Source organism: Nanorana parkeri, unplaced genomic scaffold (assembly GCF_000935625.1).
Source record: "Nanorana parkeri isolate BGI_ZX_2015 unplaced genomic scaffold, ASM93562v1 scaffold1005, whole genome shotgun sequence".
NCBI lineage: Eukaryota > Metazoa > Chordata > Amphibia > Anura > Dicroglossidae > Nanorana > Nanorana parkeri.
Genome location: NW_017307273.1, coordinates 486,412 through 505,673, shown reverse-complemented (window position 1 = coordinate 505,673; position 19,262 = coordinate 486,412). Strand labels below are relative to the sequence as shown.

General features: G+C 41.7%; 1 protein-coding gene across 1 annotated transcript; it reads right to left on the bottom strand.

The window, feature by feature from the left end:
* Positions 1 to 6,875: 6,875 nt before the first annotated feature.
* On the bottom strand, positions 6,876 to 7,304 carry ATOH7 (atonal bHLH transcription factor 7). The gene has a single exon (XM_018567078.1). The coding sequence runs from the start codon at positions 7,302 to 7,304 to the stop codon at positions 6,876 to 6,878; it is 429 nt and encodes a 142-aa protein (XP_018422580.1).
* Positions 7,305 to 19,262: the final 11,958 nt, after the last annotated feature.

The following is a 19,262-nucleotide window of genomic DNA, read 5'->3' as shown; positions in this document are numbered from 1 at the left end:
TGTTCACCCATATAGAAATGCATTTATCTTTTCTACAAGCTGGGCGCGCTAGAAATATACACAGATTTGTGTCGCTGTGTCACTGACAGTGGGATCTGTTTTAACATTGTAATGCTGTGTATTTACTTATTTAATAAAATTATTTATGTGATTAGGCAGAATAAAGATCAATAGATGTTCTATTAATATGAAGATGTGTACCATTTGTATTTAACAGATATTTACATTGTTCTTGTAGTGAGGCTGACACTGTAGATGCTTTCAGTTAACCGTGCCATCTCCCACTATTTAAGTCCTTGAAAGCTTGTCCATATGAAGTGGAAAAACAGATGTATTATGAAATAAAGTGGCAACATACTGCATATTTGTAGACTTGTTTTATCATCAGTTGTTTGTATTATTTGTGTCTTCTTTTTCATTCTAATTGTGTTGGCACAGATTCCTATTCATAGTTCTTTACCTGCACATCTATTATTATTATAATGTTACCATCAAAGAACAGATTTTGACTTTTTAAATAAGACATAGACCAATGCCAGTGGCCTATAGCAACCAATTAGAATTTTTATTTCATTTATCCGACTAGAATAAACAAAAAGCCGATTGCTGGAGGCACAACACTTTACACATCGACATTTCTATACGTATGCTAGTGTCATGTCCATTTTGTCATGCTCATTTATTAGCTTTAATACTATCTTAGTCATTGGTCTGGAAAAAGTATACATTTAAGGAGTTATTATTTCACTTGTTGCATTCTTTTTCCTGGCCAGCAACTTTGAAATAATTTAAGCCAAAGACAGCGATGAAATTAGCTTGTGAGTCGAGATCAAAAACAAACGTTCTTAGTATATTTTCTTATCATGTAAAATGTAATGTAATGCTGAATAATGTAATGCTGAATTAACCACTAGATGGCGCTAAGGAGCACTGGCTATAACTCATATTTCTATGCTCCCCAGCTCTATGTAGTAGCCATAATGAGGTATTACATTGCATTAGGCCTGAAAACAAAATATACTAAAGATGTTCGTTTTTGCCTCGACTCACACACAACAAACGTTCATAAAATTTCGCAGGGCAAATGGCTCTGCAAAATGTTTATAACTAGACACCTTTATTAATTCCTGAACCCTATAGATAACTTAAAAGAGAAATAAGGAATACATGAAACCCCTTTTGTTTACACAGTTACTTTAAAGATAGCTCTTTGATCATTCTATGATACTTTTTCCTAAGAAACACTAAAATATATGTTAGAAAACCAATGCTACAAAACATACATAGACAACAGTACAAATAAAAGTGAAGAAATACTTAAAGTCCAAAGTAAACTTCAGGATTTATTAAAATTAACCCTCGGTCTAGGCACACAAATAAAGAAAATATACTCACCTGATCCTTGGTGGCGCCTGGCCGATAGACCGGTCCCCACAGCCACTTCTCCCCTGCGCTCCAGTGGTCTAAAGACTGCCTTATGTAGTACATTAGATGTGAGGACACCAAGGGACGTACCACAGCTGGTGCGGAGGGTGGCACTGTGTTTAGCCCCACTTCTCCATTCTCCCCACACAGTTGGGGGTTCATCAGACCTCATTGTTATCACAGTAGGGATTACAGGGAGGGCTGTGAGCATAAGAAGAGTGGAAACAGATGGTTAAGCTTATGAAATGCAGGATAGCAGTGATCAGAGGAACAGTGGCATAGCATCAGAGCCGTAGCTAGCTCCCTTTGCGCCCGAGGCAAGAACAGAAAATTGTGCCCCCCAACAGACGTGTGCGGTATGTGACATCATGCGCCCTGCCTCCAGGATGGTGGCGCGCATGCGCAGAATGCGCTGGTGGCCAAATCCAAAATAGCATTTGTTTTGTTTGACGAAATCTAATGAAAACATTTTTAGTTTCCGTTCATTTCATCCAAACATGTTTAGTCTTTGCACATGTCTAGTAATATGTGTCTATAAGTGTGTGTGGGTGGGGTGGGGTGGGGGGTTGGTGGTGGGGGGCTTCAGGGAAACATCAGGGGTCTAAACAGACCCCTGACATCTGCCTTTTAAAATAGAAAAAGAGATTGAGGACACAGAGTCCTCTGCCCATACAGGTGGGGGAGAGCAGCAGGGATCCGAGGAGAAGCTTGAGCCTGTGCCGCTCCTCTTCTCCCTGCCGAGCCAGGGCTGTGTTGGCCGCCTGGCTTCCCTGTTGCCAATGGCACCCTGTGCTCACTATGGCAACAGGGGTGAGGGGGCAGCCAGGCCGGCCCTGGCTGCCCCTCCACTCAGCTGCTCCTGAGGCGAGTGCCCCACTCGCCCCATGGTACCCTGTTTCCCCGAAAATAAGACCTACCCCAAAAATAAGACCTAGTACTATTTTTGGGAAGTGCTAAAATATAAGACCTACCCCGAAAATAAGACCTAGTTGTGACCATTCCCAGGGCCGGTGGTGGCATAAGGGGGAACTTGAAGAGCTGCGGAAGAGGCAGGAGAGAATCAGCGGTGCCAACGAAGCCAGCGCTAGAGGAAGCAGAGCCGAATAAGCCAATGCCTCCTCTATAGGGCCGGCTCCTGTCACAGGTGGAGTGATACCAAATGCGCTCCCCCTGTGAGGAATCGATAGTGAAAGTGCGCTTCTCTCATTCTGGCCAGCGATTGGTTAGCAAATTGCTCTTGGAAAGGTACGACACCCCTGATTGCCCTGATCACCATATTTTTGTACTTGAATACATGTAGACTGTTATACATGAATAAGTGTGGATTGAAGTGTTGTGCATAAAAAAAAATAAAAAAATAAGACCTACCCCGAAAATAAGACCTAGTGTGTTTTTTTGAGCCCGAAAAAATATAAGACAGTTTCTTATTTTCGGGGGAAACACGGTAGCTACAGCCCTGCATAGCATTGAAGGCTGTAAAGAATGGGAGCTAGAAAAGACTACATATGTTGGCTTTCTATGACATCAGAGTCCAAATAAATCAGATATATGGGAGTTCCTAATATGTAAACTTCTTACCACTATAGAAACATACATTTGGAAATGATGGGCACTTATTTCCTTTTCTGTGATGCACATTTGTTGGTGTCTGAGATCTATTTACATTCTATTGTTTAATAAAGACAAGAGACAAGAACACCATGAACTGCCATTAAAACTCTTGTGTTACCCTGCCCTATATATGCTGCAGTGCAGATCCCAAATGTTATGTTACACGTGGGTATTGTTTAACCTTAGCTTGTAAACGCTAATATAAAAATCATCAGATTTAGCAAGCACTTAAAAAGCATTTAAAGATATTTGAACGCAACCTCCAGATTGTCTAAGAGTAACAGGTCTATTCATAAAAGGGTGAAGGGTTAGGATTAGGCAGGAGAAGTGAATAATCTAGGACAACATAGCTGATTAGGAAGAATTCTCCAATTCAGCTCACTTTCCAGTTCAGCTATGTTGTCCTAGATTGTTCACTTCTCCTGCCTTCTCCAAACTCTTCACCCTTTTGTGAATAGGCCTGTAAAAATATATAGAGCTCAGTGGGAGCATTGGTTTTAACTTTAGGCAGATGTTTAGCAGGCTTTAAACAAGGTTTAACATTCCTGGAAAACTGCTAAAGCTGCTAAAAGCTTGTTTAAACCCACAGCCATCTCTTCCACTGAAATGAATACCCCAAAACTAGAGCTGAAGGCTGCCCAAAGGGCTTCAAGAAAGCTGCTAAAAGCTTCATAAAAGCTTGCTAATACTAGCATATACAGGCTCAGATTAAACAATGCCTTTTTTTGGGGCCTCACGTTTCTAAACTTCATATTTGTTTTTTCTGTACAATAGGTTTACAAAATTTGCTTATATATGTTATGTAAAATTGACAATGTTTGGCAATAATAGAAGAGAAGGTATTTACAACACATTTTGTGAACTTTGCTGGAAGAAAAGGTCTCTTCCCCAAAAACCTTTTTTTTTGCTATAAAATGGTATAATCAATATTTGATTCTTGTTTGCGTGTTTCCAACTATGCAGCGCCAACTGAAGAATAAACTAACTAAATATTAACTAAACGTGTTTAACTTTGATTTAACAATACACCTTGATCAGTGACATAGCATATATCAAACAACAATCGGTGTGTATGGATCAGTGTAACATGAAATTATTAAACCAAATATACATTCATGTACAACATAAATATTGTGAAAATAAAAAAGTTTAGAACAATTGAGTGACTGTGTTGAAGTGCTTTTTACGATATAAAAACACAATTACTCTGGACATACAGTCCCACAGGGTCCCTTGAATATTTAGTGTTGGTGTAGAAACAGTGTTCCTGGTGCACAAAGTTTGTAAGTTGATGTGACAATCGCGTGAAACTTGTTGGGGAGATGGGCAAATGCCGTACGTATCCCCTCAGAGTGTGCACTCACCGTGATGTAGTGGCTGTGATAAGCAGCCAAAAGCGCTTATATGAAAACTCACGGAGCCGCAGCGTCCTCAGCGTGTCTCTTAACGATCAGTATCCAGCAGGCGGTGTGTCTTTCAAATGAAGTTTTAGTCCTTTTAAAGATAAGTCCTCTCAATCTCATAGAAACAAGTGTTTGCAGTATCCCTGACTGGTGAGAAACTGGCCAGTTTGCAGTATCCCTGGCCAGTTTCTCTCCAGTCAGGGATATATGCTATGTCACTGATCAAGGTGTATTGCTAAATCAAAGTTAAACACATTTAGTTAATATTTAGTTAGTTTATTCTTCAGTTGGTGCTGCATAGTTGGAAACACGCATGATTTGACCTAGGTGTCTTTATTGCTGCAGCCTTCACTAAATATAGATTATTCACTATATCACATTTATCAGGGCACAGAACCTTTTTTCACATATCCAGCGCAGGATTAATAAACACAAATATTTTATTCTTATTGTTTTATAAATAGCCTTAAAGGTGGCCCCATTTGTGATACTCACAGAGTGAAATCCAATTTCTACTTCTGCTCTGAATGTCACCAAATATAAATAAAAATAGAAACAGAAAAAGGTACAACACTGTAAATAAAACACCCTTCAGATAAGAATAACTTTGAGGCAGTGATGCGATTTTTCATCCTGGCACTATGTGAGTTTCATAAATGTCCCTTAAAGTGCAGTGTTTCAGCAACTTAAAGTGTATGTCCAGCCAAAATGATTTTTTGCTGTAACTTTGGTAGGGTTGGGAAGGATTAAAACCTTAATTTTTACTCCTATTTCAGGCTCCTTTAGAGAGATTTCCCCTCACTTACTGTCACAGTGACAAAGGCTTTTTCAAACAGCAACACAGACAAAAACCGTTGTCACTGCTACAATTAGTGAGGAATCCCTCTAACAGAGAGATATCAGTCAAACCTGACATGTTTTAACCCTTCCCTAATCCATCCAAAAAACAAAAATAAAATGGCTGGTCAAACACTTTATGGGCTTGTTCACACTATCTGCGTTCAGGCTGCCCTGGCCGCTTTTTGCAGCGCAGCCCAAATGCAATACAACACAATTTGCCTTTTCACTGGTGGGCACAGTTTACACCATTGCGTTCCATGTGCACTTAAAAAAGTACATCATGCAGTACTTTCTGTAAGCATACCATAGTGATACTCAGTACAACTACAATGGGGTGAGCCCATGGAACTTAATAAAATGTCACTTGTGACATTTCAATAAAGTTCTAACAACAACAAAAAACAGTGCGACGCAGCTCGATTAAGGGCATTGGCACTGTCCGGACACACCAAGCCGTACAGTTGAGCGTGGCTGCTAGTGTAAACAAGCCCTATAGTAGTGTGTAAACCTTAACAATGACCTTATCTTATTTGCTCCCTTTTGTTCTGTTAAATATACTATTTTGGTTTTATCTCTTCAATAAGAACCGGTTGTTCTTCCCAGGAATCCAGTGGCCTTGTAACTTCTCACTATGAGATTTTCTCGTGTCCTGCTGCATTGAAATATCAAGGAGATTTATCAAACCTGCTCAGGATTACCTCTGTGAACTACAACCAGCTCCAACTATGTTATGGAGATGAGGAATGGGGGAGTTCTGTAGTACTAACAATGAACTCCTCTATAGATGCAGTACAGTGAGTGAGCACTGTCACCCTGGGACAGAAAGTTATATAGAAGATCAGGCAAAAACAAGGAAACAAAAAACCCCAGAAAACTTACAGCCATCACAGCTATTCTGGGCTTTAGATACACTTTAACTGATTTTTGCTCATATTGCACTGTAACTATTATGTGCTGGCTTTATACATTGTTTCAGACTCCTGCAGCATGCTGAACCATTTATACTGAACCATACATATAATTGTATCAGTCTACTCACATCATTAACACAGTTACTGTATATTTCCACTTCCAAGGTTTGTGATATTAGAATTCTGACACAAGTGTTTTCTATAGAACTTTTCTTTAATAGCTATTGGAGACTGCAGTAAAAAGTATAATGACACCTGTATAGACTTCTACTCTATAAAGCACTTTAACAATTAGCTTGGTTTCCAACCTAAACCCTTCTTACATCATAACTACAAACTGCAATCCTTTCTTCACCAGCAAACACTTGTTACATCCCTGACTGTAGAAACAGGCTGGAAAGGGTTACAATTCCAGTGCAATAAGAAGAATAAACCCAGAAATACCTTCTGTCCCAACACAGAATGCTGTAATGATTGTCCTCCTGCAATGATAAATGTTACAATAACCAAAGGCATCAATATTCTCAACCAATTGTCTATAATAGATATGTATTCAATTTCATCTGATGTCACAATCAGCCCACAGCAATTATATTCTTCCTAGTATTAGGAATCAGTGCATATAGAGGGGTGCAGGTATTGTATCAGTCCTGGATCAAGTCCAGCATCAAGTCTATCACCTTCCCTAGTGGCTCGAAAAGGTCTGTGAAATGAAGTCATTTGGAGAAGCCAGTCCCAGGTAGCCCTGACAGTCCTGGTGAAACTGTTCATAGTGATGTGAAGCAGACCAGTCCGCTTCATCCCTGTATCTTTCTGCCTCTGTTAGGATCCTGTTCAGTGCCATGATGTAACTCAGAGCCATCTGTAGAGTCTCGTACTTGGACAGCTTCTTGTCCTCTCCCCATTGTGGTACCACTTTTCTCAGGCTGTCAAACGCTGTGTTCAGCCCTTCCATCCTCCTCCTCTCCCTGGCATTGGCTGCCAACCTCCTCTTGGTTGACCCTTCCACTCTGGCTGGCATACATCTGAGTAGGCATCTGGGTGCCCCCTTGGACTGTCCCTGGCACCCAGCATTGGAATCCATAGGAGGTGATGATGATGCATCAGATTTCATGCCTTCAGCAGTAATTGAATATCACCACAATGGCTGACAGTCAACTCCTAGAACATCCTAAGAAGTTTTATGGGTCGTGTAGTCGTCCCTGGGAATCTCTGGCACTGTCACCAATGTCTATAACACAGGCAGTAGCCTCCTAAGTGCTGCGATCACAACACTCTCATTGGACTGAACACCTCAATGCTTTACTATTGTGTCTGCAAAGGTCCACTATTTATATTGTGTATGTTGGGGCTCAGCAGATGGTGGCAGGTGGGCAGGCGTCCCTAAGCTCCCATACCAGCTCATTACCACCCTGGGACCTATATGCTAGGATTCTGGGAAATATATCAAATCTGGAAGTATACAGCATGGATCTGCTGGAACGTTTAACGTGATGCTGCAAAGGCAGGGCTCAGCCATCTGTTCGGATGCTACTGGTACAGCACACTGTGTGAAATCTCATTAATAAGTAAACTTGCAGCAAAACACAATCTCCTGTACAGCTCCAGCCCTTGTATTGTCCTGGGCTATGACCACCCGACACAGGCTGGGGCACTAGCCAAACGTATCAAGCATTGGCCATTACTTTTATAGAAGATCTACACTGACTTTCCGACAATTTTATCATTTCTATAATATGTGTCATTAGTCAGAAATGGGTGTATGATCGTGCCATATAATATGAACTGTCACCAGGTCCTGCAGACATAATTGAGCCATCAGAACAATTATTGAAGCTGTGACTCTCAAAGCCAGGAAAACAGATCATTAGCCCTTGCAGAGGCAGAGACATGCGAAGTGAAGCTTCATAATCCTACAACAATAGGATGCACTTGAGAAATAATTGACTTCAGCGTGACAGATGTTCAATTGAGGTCATTAATCAGATGCTGGGGCCCTACATACTACAAGCAGCAATCTAGATCATTGGGGTTCTTTTATGTCCGAATTACTAATATCACAACACATCCTTCTCATTCTTGTTTGTGTTTGCTTATATCACAAAGAGCTGTCTCCATTCAGATGAAGCCTTGGATGCTTTGATTTTTCACACTTAGGATGTTGTAAACAATTATTTAAATGCCCCTAAAGTGTATGGGATCATTTCATTTCATTGCTGGTGTATGAAAAGCTACGGTATATGTTTCAGCCATAGATGATGTGCGATCAGTGAATCAGTTATCAGTTAAATAGAAATGTGCAATTTAACATGGAAACCTGTTAGCACATGTGTAAGGTGTAAGCCAGATATTTCATATTTGGTGGTCCACTAAGCAGTGAAGTGAGGATCAACATGACAGATCTCAGGGCTGGTGTAGACCTGGGCGATCCGGGACACGCGTCCTGGGACTGCACGATTATGTACAGTTGCATACCACGGAGCCCCATTGATTTAATTGGTGATACATCCGCGTGGCAATTGCAGAAAAAAGGTACATGTACCTTTTTTTTGCGACACATGACACAGGGCTGTTTTAGCCACATTCGTGTTCGATTGCATGGGCGGAATCATGGTGGACAACCGGGTGATCGGCCCGGCGCGACTGGGGTTCCATTAGAAAATAATGGCACAGCTAGTGCGATCGGCGGTGGTGGGCAACTCTGTGACCGCACAGCAATCTGCACGGTCACGGATCGCTCGGCCTCAAAGCTTTCAAAGACACCTATCATCTCTAACAGCTCGCAGCAATAGCTGTGTGGAAGTGCGCACTGCTGCTATGTGCGAGCCCCCTGCATTCACACCAAGGCGTCAGCATTTTCGCCCAGGGTATTTTGCTCATTTCTACACATTTAGGCTAGGTTCACAACTAGACGACTGAGCTGGTGAGCTGTTTTCGCGCAGTTGCGTGTTTTTGTTTGCACGATTTAAACAATCATTTAACCCTTTCACTGCCAGCAACATATGCTTTACGACGCTGGCAGCAGACCCCCCTTCACACTGGAAGCAATTCTGTCAGAGAAACAGCCCACCCCCACTCACCACCCACCACGTTTCCACTGCCCCTCTTACAGGCCCGGGACCGCCTTCCTGGGTGTCGGCAGTAAGTAGGCAGAGAGACCAGCGAAAGTCCATTCGCTGACCTCCTTGCTACTGAATGAAGCCGGATGTGACGCTGATTGCATCACTTCTGGCTTCCCAGCTGTTGTTCCCCAGCTACAGAAGTTGATCACGCACAATCTGTGCTTGATCCCCTTCTTTGATGGCCAAAGGTGACATTAGGGGTGACCTTAAAGAGAACCTGTCACCTCCAATGTGCTATCACATAGGGGAGCGTTTAAAAAAATCAAGTTAAATAAAATAGATTTAAAAATAGTCCCACATCCTTACAAATGTTGGGTATCGCTGTGTGTGCCAGAGTAAGAGCAATGATTCTAGGCCCAGTATTCATGGTTAACGCTAAACTGATGGCCTGTACAGGCTTTTAAAGCTTTGCTTATGGACAATTTGGGGTACCATATGTTACACCATTTTATGGGCGCACACAATTTGATAAGTTTAGCATGTTGGGTATTTATTTACTCGGCACAACCTAATTTTTTATATTTTATTTACCAAAAAAATGTGGTATTATATTGTGTTTTTGTGCACTAAAATTAACTTAAGTGTATTTTTTGGGTTAACAGTTGCATAAAAATTTGCAACTGTCACTATCTTATTATACATGAGGCAGCTTCCAGCAAATATATAATTATGGGGGGTTTTAAGTAATTTTAAGGCCTAAAATATGGATTATATCATGTGTACAAAAAAATATATGCAAAAATGGCTCTGGCAGTGAAAGGGTTAAACCGGGAGTACCCAAACTTCAACCCTCCAGCTGTTGTGGAACCACAAGTCCCATGAGACACTGCAAGACTCTGGCATGACTTCCAGAGACAGAGGCATGATGGAATTTGTAGTTCCACTACAGCTGGCGGGCCAAAGTTTGGCTAGCCCTGCTTTAGACAGTTAACTGAAACCACATATTGGTAATAACGAATGTAAGGCTTACTAAATGACAATTTGGATTGAGTAAAACATTTATAATGTGTATACTGATACACATGGAGTACCTTTGGATCAGAAAGTACTGAAGTCCAGGCTGTGGGGTGATCTGTACACAGCTGTCCTCCAATCACTAATCAATGAACACACCACAGTCAGCCTGTGCTCAGCCTGCCATGGAGATCAGTAGTGAGGAGGACATGGCAAACCTTTCACATTCTGATCAGGTAAGGCGTATATGCATGCTAAGGAATAATGTGTATGGTGAGTTATATGGTTCACCTAGAAGCAGAGTCATAGATGGGTATGCTATATGCTGTGTATGACAATGATAAAGGAAATATTTCCTACTTCCAGTAGTGTCTCCCTCCGTCTACCCTGTGGTATGGTGATGTCCCATTCAAATGCTTTGTATGACCGGAGCGTCTCATTTCATACACAGCATTCAATACTAGCCAGACAACATGCAAATAGGAATCCCCCAGCAAGATCATCTGCCAATGTTACCAGAAGTGCTACAGTTACTGTCACACTGACATATACGGTTGCTGTTTTTAATAACCAAATACTCCTATTATCTGGAGGTGGCCATTGCTGACCTCTCCTTCTGAAAATGCTAGATTAATGGCTGTAATCAGGGATGTTCCTATAATGAGGCTGTTGCCTCAGGTGGCATCTATTTGGGTCACATGAGGGTGTGTCTTTGCGGCCAGAGCGTTCCATGTTGCTAAGGGCCGGGTGGGGATTGTGTAAGAGCACAATGGTACATGTGCAAAATATGCCACACTGCAACTGTACTACATGAAAGACTCAAATGTATGAATGTGGTCTTGGATTTCTAGGGAATGTTGTCGAATGCTCTGATAGGAAAATTTAATTTTTCCCTGTTTTTTTTTTCCTTTCTTGTGTGCGTTGAAATAGAAGCATTTTTAGGTTACTTTGCAGCTGCATACATCAAATATACGGAAAGTATGGTAGTTATAGCTTCTCCTCCAAAGTGGGTGAGTGTAAGGATTAAAAAAACAAAACTTTAGGAGAACAGAAATCTCTATAGGGATAGAGCATTTGAAATATGACAGAGACTTTAACCTTCCCCACGGTGTGAATGGGCCCCCAAGTGAGTAACAATGTATTTGATCTTTGGCCATATTAGGACTATTATGTCACCAAAATCCCACCCCTTTTAATTACATTTTAATTACATGCAGGCCTGTGGGGCCCCAGCTGCAGCTTACTGGGCTGGCCTGTTTCAGTCTGAACCCAAGCCTATCCCTACTCCTGACCCATGCACAGTGTGTTGTACTTTATATACTCCTGACCCAAGCATGATGTACAGTACTTTACAAACTCCTGACCCATGCACGCTGTACTTTACAAACTACTATTGACCCATGCACGCTGTACTCTACAAACTCCTGACCCATGCACGCTGTACTCTACAAACTCCTGACCCATGCACGCTGTACTCTACAAACTCCTGACCCATGCACGCTACGCTGTACTTTACAAACTCCTGACCCATGCACGCTGCGCTGTATATTACAAACTCCTGACCCATGCACGCTGCGCTGTACTTTACATACTCCTGACCCATGCGCGCTGCTGTGCTGTACTTTACTTTACATACACCTGAAAGTAAAGTTATTTAGCGCTTGAAAAGTCTCCTCTGTATTAATACTTAGGTGCTTTTAAGCCTTGCATGTATACTGCTCGGTTGCTTTGCATCATTACGTGTTTCAGTAGCAGGAGTCTTGCATTGCATAATCTTATTCCACAGATTTCTTGAAGCTACAAAAATGGCTTAACTGTCTAGCAGATGTTTCTACCTGTTTCAAATGAACTTCATGACCTGGTACCAGCATGCAGCAAAACCCATCTCCACCATTAGGGGCTCTGGTGAAAACCAGCTGGTGCCTTGGGTGAGCCTGTGTCACCTGCCAGGGGGTATCCCCCTAACAGCTGCACTTAGGACAGAGTGTCGGACATGCACATTCTGGACTCAGCACCCGTCCACACCATGTGTCCATGGGGACAGATTCATGTACCTATTTCCAACAGGTACATGATTCTGTTGCTAGTTGCATAATTTGTACAGACAGATGCTGGAATTCATAAGAGTGTGTATGGCACTCTCTATGGATTCTAGGGCACGTACTTTCTGAGGCACAGGTAAAACTTTACAGTAGAAAAAGCAAAGTATAAAAAGGCTTTAGAAATCTTGTCTTCTTACTTTTCGTTTTCAAATTTCACACTAGCATGCCACCTTGGACCCAGTCTGTGCAGACAGTATGGCTACTTGTTGACTTTGCAGGCACCAAACCACAGGCAACTTAACTCTTCAATAAGACACAGAAGTTGAATCCAACACCATTTTATTTCAGGTAAGTGCAATACAGACAATGTTTTCCAGTCTTTTGAAGTGTGAGTCCCCTTTCGCACGAGTGCCATTTGTTCTGATTAGCAGGGGATCACTTTTGTGACATCCATGTCCATTCCTTTTTTTCCTCCATTGCATAAAAGAAAAAACTGAACTAACAAGACCTATGTTAGGTCTGTTGGAGGGGTGTCATGATCAGGTCCGCTAAAACAGAACTCTGTTCTTTTTTTTTTTCTCCAGACCTAGATGGAGTTGCGGACATGTGTCTGTTTACACCCGGCTGCCTACAGAGTAAGGGTGCCCACACACCTTATGATAATCGCGGGAAATCCTGCGATCGTACGATTATCGTAAGGTGTGTGGAAGCCGTGCAACCTCTACGACTGTAAGGTCGCACGACTTTTAACTTACGAACATGTTCGTGTGTAGCATGTTCGTAAGATAAAAGCCAGATGGGCCGGTGTGCCCGTTCGGCATTGCGGTAATCGGAAGCCCGCCCCTCGGGGGCGTAACTTGCGATCATCGCAAGTACGATCTGCCTGTCCAAGATAGGCAGATCATACGTTTTTTTAATTACCTTACAACCATCGCAACACCAAAGTCTTGCGATGGTTGTAAGGTGTGTGCCCAGCATTACATTGGACTTCAGATCAGATCCACCTGAAAAACTAACGGGCGGACCTGATCGGAACGGCCGTGTGAGAGGGGCCTAAGAAGACAATGACTTTCTTAACCCTGTCCCTGCTTGAAAAGTGAAACTAAACTGAGCAGTAGAGTGAGAGGCAGGACATGTCAAGCTAGGGACTATCCCCAAACAGGAGGGGAATAGAGGAACATACCAATTATTTAACCGGCTGATATATACATTTTATTGGACCTTGACAGGTTGGGGATAAATTGTTGGCCATAGTAACTAATCTAATTCTTTGTGTTGAATTTCTAGCAAACTAAAGTATTTGTTTTCCTATGCTTCCATTTTATAAATTAGTTCAGGTGCTTTTGAATGCTTCACCTTGCATAGCACTTAATGCATTGCAAGTTAACCACATCACACTTTTAACCCCTGTATAAGAAAGAAAATAGCACAAACAGTGTTTGGCTCTTTCCACCTACATAGAGGTCTATATACTGGAGGAGTGAGCTTATTTTAACAGTGCTGCCATGTTTGGGTGAGTGCATTAAACCACTAAACAGACAAGACTGCGATGTAACACATATCCTGTTATACCAGACCACTGAGGAATTGTTTGCTGTGCACAAGGTGGGTGTCCCTTTGCAGTGCTCAATAAAACCCTTTCACTTCAAAGACTTTATGAAAGCTAACATCGATTTCCTCCAGCTCCATAGCAATTAGGTGCATTGTATATATTATATCCATGTTACAGCCTATAGATCACTGAAACCACAAGGGTACAGACAGGCACATTCTCAAAAAAGACAAAGTAAATGTTTATAGCATTAATAATTCAGGCCATTTAACCTCCCATTTCATAGTTTATATACTATGATAAATAAACTGTTGTAATCCAAGGCTCATTTTCTCTTGATGCCTTTCTTCAGTAGCATTTATCTCATTAGAAATGCAAATCGCTATATTTCACATTAGTTTATTATATATGATTACATTTTTTTTTCTGTTCTTTTTGTCAGCACTGGAAAACACAGTATTTTCATCTTCCAAACCACTCTACTGCCTTGTGAAAGATTCAGCTTGCAACAAAGGTTCCCAATGCACCCCCCAATGTTGAATGTCAACAAAATAACAGGGGCGGCAGGGTTGGCTTTAGAAAAAAAATTTCTTTATAATTTTTTGCTATTCTATCACTTTTTTTAAATAACTTTTTTTTAAATGTATCTTTTACTTTATCACTTTTTATTTTAAAATATTATTTCTTTACGGTTTTTTTAACTTTTTTATAAATTTTTTACTTCTCAATTTTTATTGTTTTTTAAATTTTATTGCTATATTGCTATCACACAGGAGCTAACAAGCCCCTGTGTGATAGCATTTGGAGGTGACAGGTTCTCTTTATTGAAGCTGTCACCTCCAATACAGGAGTTTAAGCACAGCACTGTGCTGTAACTTCTGTGACAGCTGAGAGGGGAAGGCTGCGAGTGCAGCATTTTTGTCTCAGTGTTTACATGAAGCAGGGAACGGACGGTCTCCACTCTGCTCCCCGGTCTCCATCCTGAACTTTGCCGTGGTCCCAGGTCCCCCAGAAGAGCGGGGGACCTCAAAAAACAACGCCAGGGAGGGAGGCGGCCAGCGGGGACAAAGGCAGCCAGAAGTACGGGTGGACCATGAAGGCGGCGGGGGGTGGGGTGGGGGACACAGACCCGCAGGCATATTACAATTGATCTCAGTGGCATCGCCAGGATCACTTGTACTAAACGAGCTCCGGCTTCCCCGCTGTACATTTAGCCCTGCTTGCCCGAAGCAGGGCGAAATGTAGCAAAAAATGTAGCAAAAAGCTACCTGCCCTGCGGCTGTGCCACCCCTCCACTCCCTGCCGCCCCAAGGCCAGGCCTCGATGGCCTTGTGGGAAATCCGGCCCTGTATGGGTACAAGATGTTTTGTGGGCTGAAAGAAAGTGACAGGGTTAAAAGCTCCTGATTACTACTAGACTTGCCAACAGTCCCAATTCTCCAACCACTTCTTCAATCTTGGTAGCTCAGGAACTGGAGGTTTCTGGACAGGGTTTTTGTTAGATTGTTATCATGGTCTTCTTAATCCTGAGATCTGATTGAACAAAAATGTATGGTAGCTGTAAAACCTGCATGGATTCAATATTCAGCCTTTTTCATTAAAACAGTGCCCATTACAACCACCCACAGTTCATATTATACTCTGCACTTGATATTGCCTCTCAGACCTAGGTACTACTCCAAATGGTGGTTCATTTTACTGATGCGCAGACCAAGCTAGAGTAGCCAGACATCCACTAGGCACTCTCTACTACCCCACCTTTATTCTCTCTTCCTCTGCACCTCTTGACCGGCCAGTCAGTGCAGTTTAGCAGACACTGCCCAGTCATTTAAAATACCTGCAACAGGGATGCGCGAATCCTATCGGCCGTTGCCAGGGACATGCAGTTCCGTGTGCCGCGCAGGTGTTTTTTTTTTTTTAATTCCCCCCCCCCCCCCCTCCCTGCCGTGGTTTTCGGGGTCCCCCGGCAAATGACTTCAGGAAGGAGAGCTGGGAGCAGTCAGGAGCACATCCCTTCTCTGCTCTGCTCTGTGTGATCAGTGAGACAGGAGCGCTGTACATGCAGCGCTTCCTGTCTCAGCTGTCACAAGCCAAGCTGCGCAGGACATTGAGCACACTGCTGTGCTCGATCTTCTGTATTGGAGAGCAGGGAAGAGATCTGGGGTCTACTAGAGAGCCATAAAGAGAAGCTATCACCTCAAAACGTTATCACACAGGGGCTTGTTTTCCACCGTGTGATGGCAATAAAGTTAAGCTAATAAAAAAGTGATTAAAAAAATTAAATTAAAAATAAGTTAAAGCCAGCCATCTGTATGGAAATAAACGCACGCAAAGGGCATGCAAGTGTACGTAAATGATGATTGCGCCACATGCGAACGTTTTGATGAGAGCAATAATTCTAGGGCCATAATTCATGGTTAACTCTAAACTGATGACCCGTACAGGCTTTTAAAGTGTCACCCATGGGCAATTTTGTGTACATAGTTTTTTGCCATAGCAATGTGGGGGCACCTGCAATTTTACCACTTGACATGTTTGGTTTCTATTTACTTAAAGGAGAACTATGAGGTGAGTGCTTTTCACTCACCTCATAGTTCTAGCCGACCTGTGACAATGAGACTGTTACAGGTCGGCTCAGTAGATTGGGAGGTGAGCGAACACATACCAGCGTTCGCTCACCTCTCGATCAGAGAGCCGTGACAGGGGAGAGGCTGGATCCCCCCCTCCCTGCTCCGATCCGCTAGCGCTGACTGGCGGAACGGACGGGGGAGGGGGCGGGTACAGCTGGCTCTGCCTCTACATAGGCAGAACCAGCTGTCAGTCACGCAACTGGGCGGATCCCGGCATAATTATCGGGATCCGCTTCAGCGTCTCAGTATACTGCGAGCAGCAGCTTGCTGTATACTGCGGCGTCTCAGTATACCGTGAGCTACAGCTCACGGTATACTGAGCCTAGGGTGATGGGAGGACGCTAGTTTGTGTCCTCCCGTTACCCTAAGGAGAACTATGGGGAAAAGCCTTAACCCCACAGTTCTCCTTTAATATAACTGCATCTTTTATATTTTACCAAAAAATTGGATTTTATTGCTGTGAGCACTCTGATCAGTACAATAGTTCTGTTCAGTATTTTTAAAGTTTGATTTATTTTTGGGGGGGGGCTTTTTACTTTAAAATGTTAGATTTTATTGGTATTACATTTATATTCAATATGAATATAAATGTAATATGTTCAATACAATCATTTTATATACATTTGATGTCAAAAGAAAGCCCTTGTTGTCCTCTAAAAAATTATATAGAATAAATGTGGGTGCACCTAACCCCTTATGGACCAATGGGCCTCCTTTTATGGAGGTCCACGTTCTGAATGTAAACAAAACCTAGAATTTGAGCTATGTCTGTTCAACCATTATTTATCTCTTCCACATTAAGTGCACCCACACACACACACACACACCCACACACACACATATATATATATATGTTTCTTAGAGGTCAAATAGGGCTTTCGTTTGACATCAAATATTTATAAATGAACTGTAATTTTATATGAATAAAATCTAACCAATTAAAAGAAATGAAGAAATTAAAATTTTCTCCAAACATGCGCACACACACATTTTATTGGGAATATTATAATAGTGATATGTTTTTCTGCAATAAAACACCTATAATTGTATTCTACAATGTCAGCTCTGAAGGGGTAACATTTTTTTTTTTTAATAAAATAATTAAAAATGGGTAAAACTAACAAAGGATAAAATTACAATTTTAAAAAATGCAAAAACTGTGATCAGTGCTGAGGGGGGATACATTTTTTTAAAATGTATTACAAATGGGTACAATTAATGGAAGAAAAAAAACAACTCACAATAATCCTGAACAGTACTACTGTACTGATTACAGTTATATACAGAAGGACTTAAAAGTTAGGACGTTCCATGCTGTCCAAACGTCTTTAAAGCCCATACTTCCCAGGATGTCTAGGAACGTCCTAACGTCAGGAAGAGGTTAATGTGAAAATGGTAACTTACAAACACAATCTTGTGTCACAGACCTCTATTTGTTACATTTATTAATACTGATAGCTTTATTCATAACCGTATTAATAGTAGACATAGCAATGTTCATATTGTTATTGTAGAAGCCGTATGTTCAGTTGCTTTAACTTGGGTATCTCTATAGTATTTATTAAGTATGTTCTGTAATTCCAGAATATGCTTCATTGTGTGAGGACCACAAGTCTTAGAGTAGCAGTCTTAAAAATTCTTATAGTGCTTTAAACATTTTTTGCACGTGGGGCCAAGAGTGCAGGTTTGACCTCCTGGATTAGTTGTGTCATCAAAGGGTTTTCGAGGCATGTAGGCCTGTGGCAGCGCCTTTATTTCACATCAGGTGGGTTTTGCATTCCCATTGAAGTCTATGGAAATCCAATGCCCACTTGAAGCAGGTCAGAAGGAGGTAAACTGCAGATCAAATGCACCTGTCAATGAATTCTGAATGATCTCAGAAGCATCTCAAACTGAGGTCAAACTGGTGCCATTGACACGGACCCTTAATATTCATCCTATATTGTCCTAATAAAGTAATTTAAGGGTCTGTCCCCTGAAAATTATTTTAATATTTGATACTCCCAACAGCAAGATCTCTCTGCAATAATCCTGTTTCTTTCTTTTTTTCCATTCATGTTCCATCATCTCCTGTTGCAATTTTTGTGATATAAATTAATCGAACAGGGAGCCCTCCACATATGGTCTGTGTTTGAATACAGTTATAGCAACAGGCTACCCCCTACTAGGGTGTGGTATGAATCATTTTGTTATACTGAAAAAAAAAAATGGATTTTGGCAGATGTCATTCAGCTTCACCCAAAAAGGGCCTGAGGCTGTATAATCCAGAGTTCTGTGATTTACATATTAAATTGAATTCACTCATTAAAGTTTAAGAACATCCCCAAATGATACCATGTAATAGGCCACCAGTGTGTTTGTGTGGGTTTCCTAATAACACCAGTCTCTGGTTGTGCCTACATGGTGGGAGTAGTGAGGCATATTACATTGGCATTGGCTATTCTTTAGCTGAAACACGGAGATTTCTACACATCACTGACTCATTGATTTGCACTGTGTACTGCTTGCCATATGCTGTCTGCTCTAGTAATGCTGCCCTAGTTTGATGCTCTCTGCATCTCTCGTAATGGGCAACCATACAGTGGAAGACGTAAGAGGTTTAATCCATTAATGGACTGAATAAGTCACTTTCTATTAATTAATCTACTTAATTACTCTTTTGGGTATGCTTTGGGATAGGTATTTATAAATAATTTAGAAGCTCGTCTTCAAACATGGAGGCAGTGACTTGTTTGACAGGAGATTTAAAATTAAATCAGCATTAAGACTTGCT

What these genes read in the sequence shown, in the direction of transcription:
- ATOH7 (XM_018567078.1), bottom strand. Translation starts at nt 7,304, where the DNA reads ATGAAATCTGATGCATCATCATCACCTCCTATGGATTCCAATGCTGGG.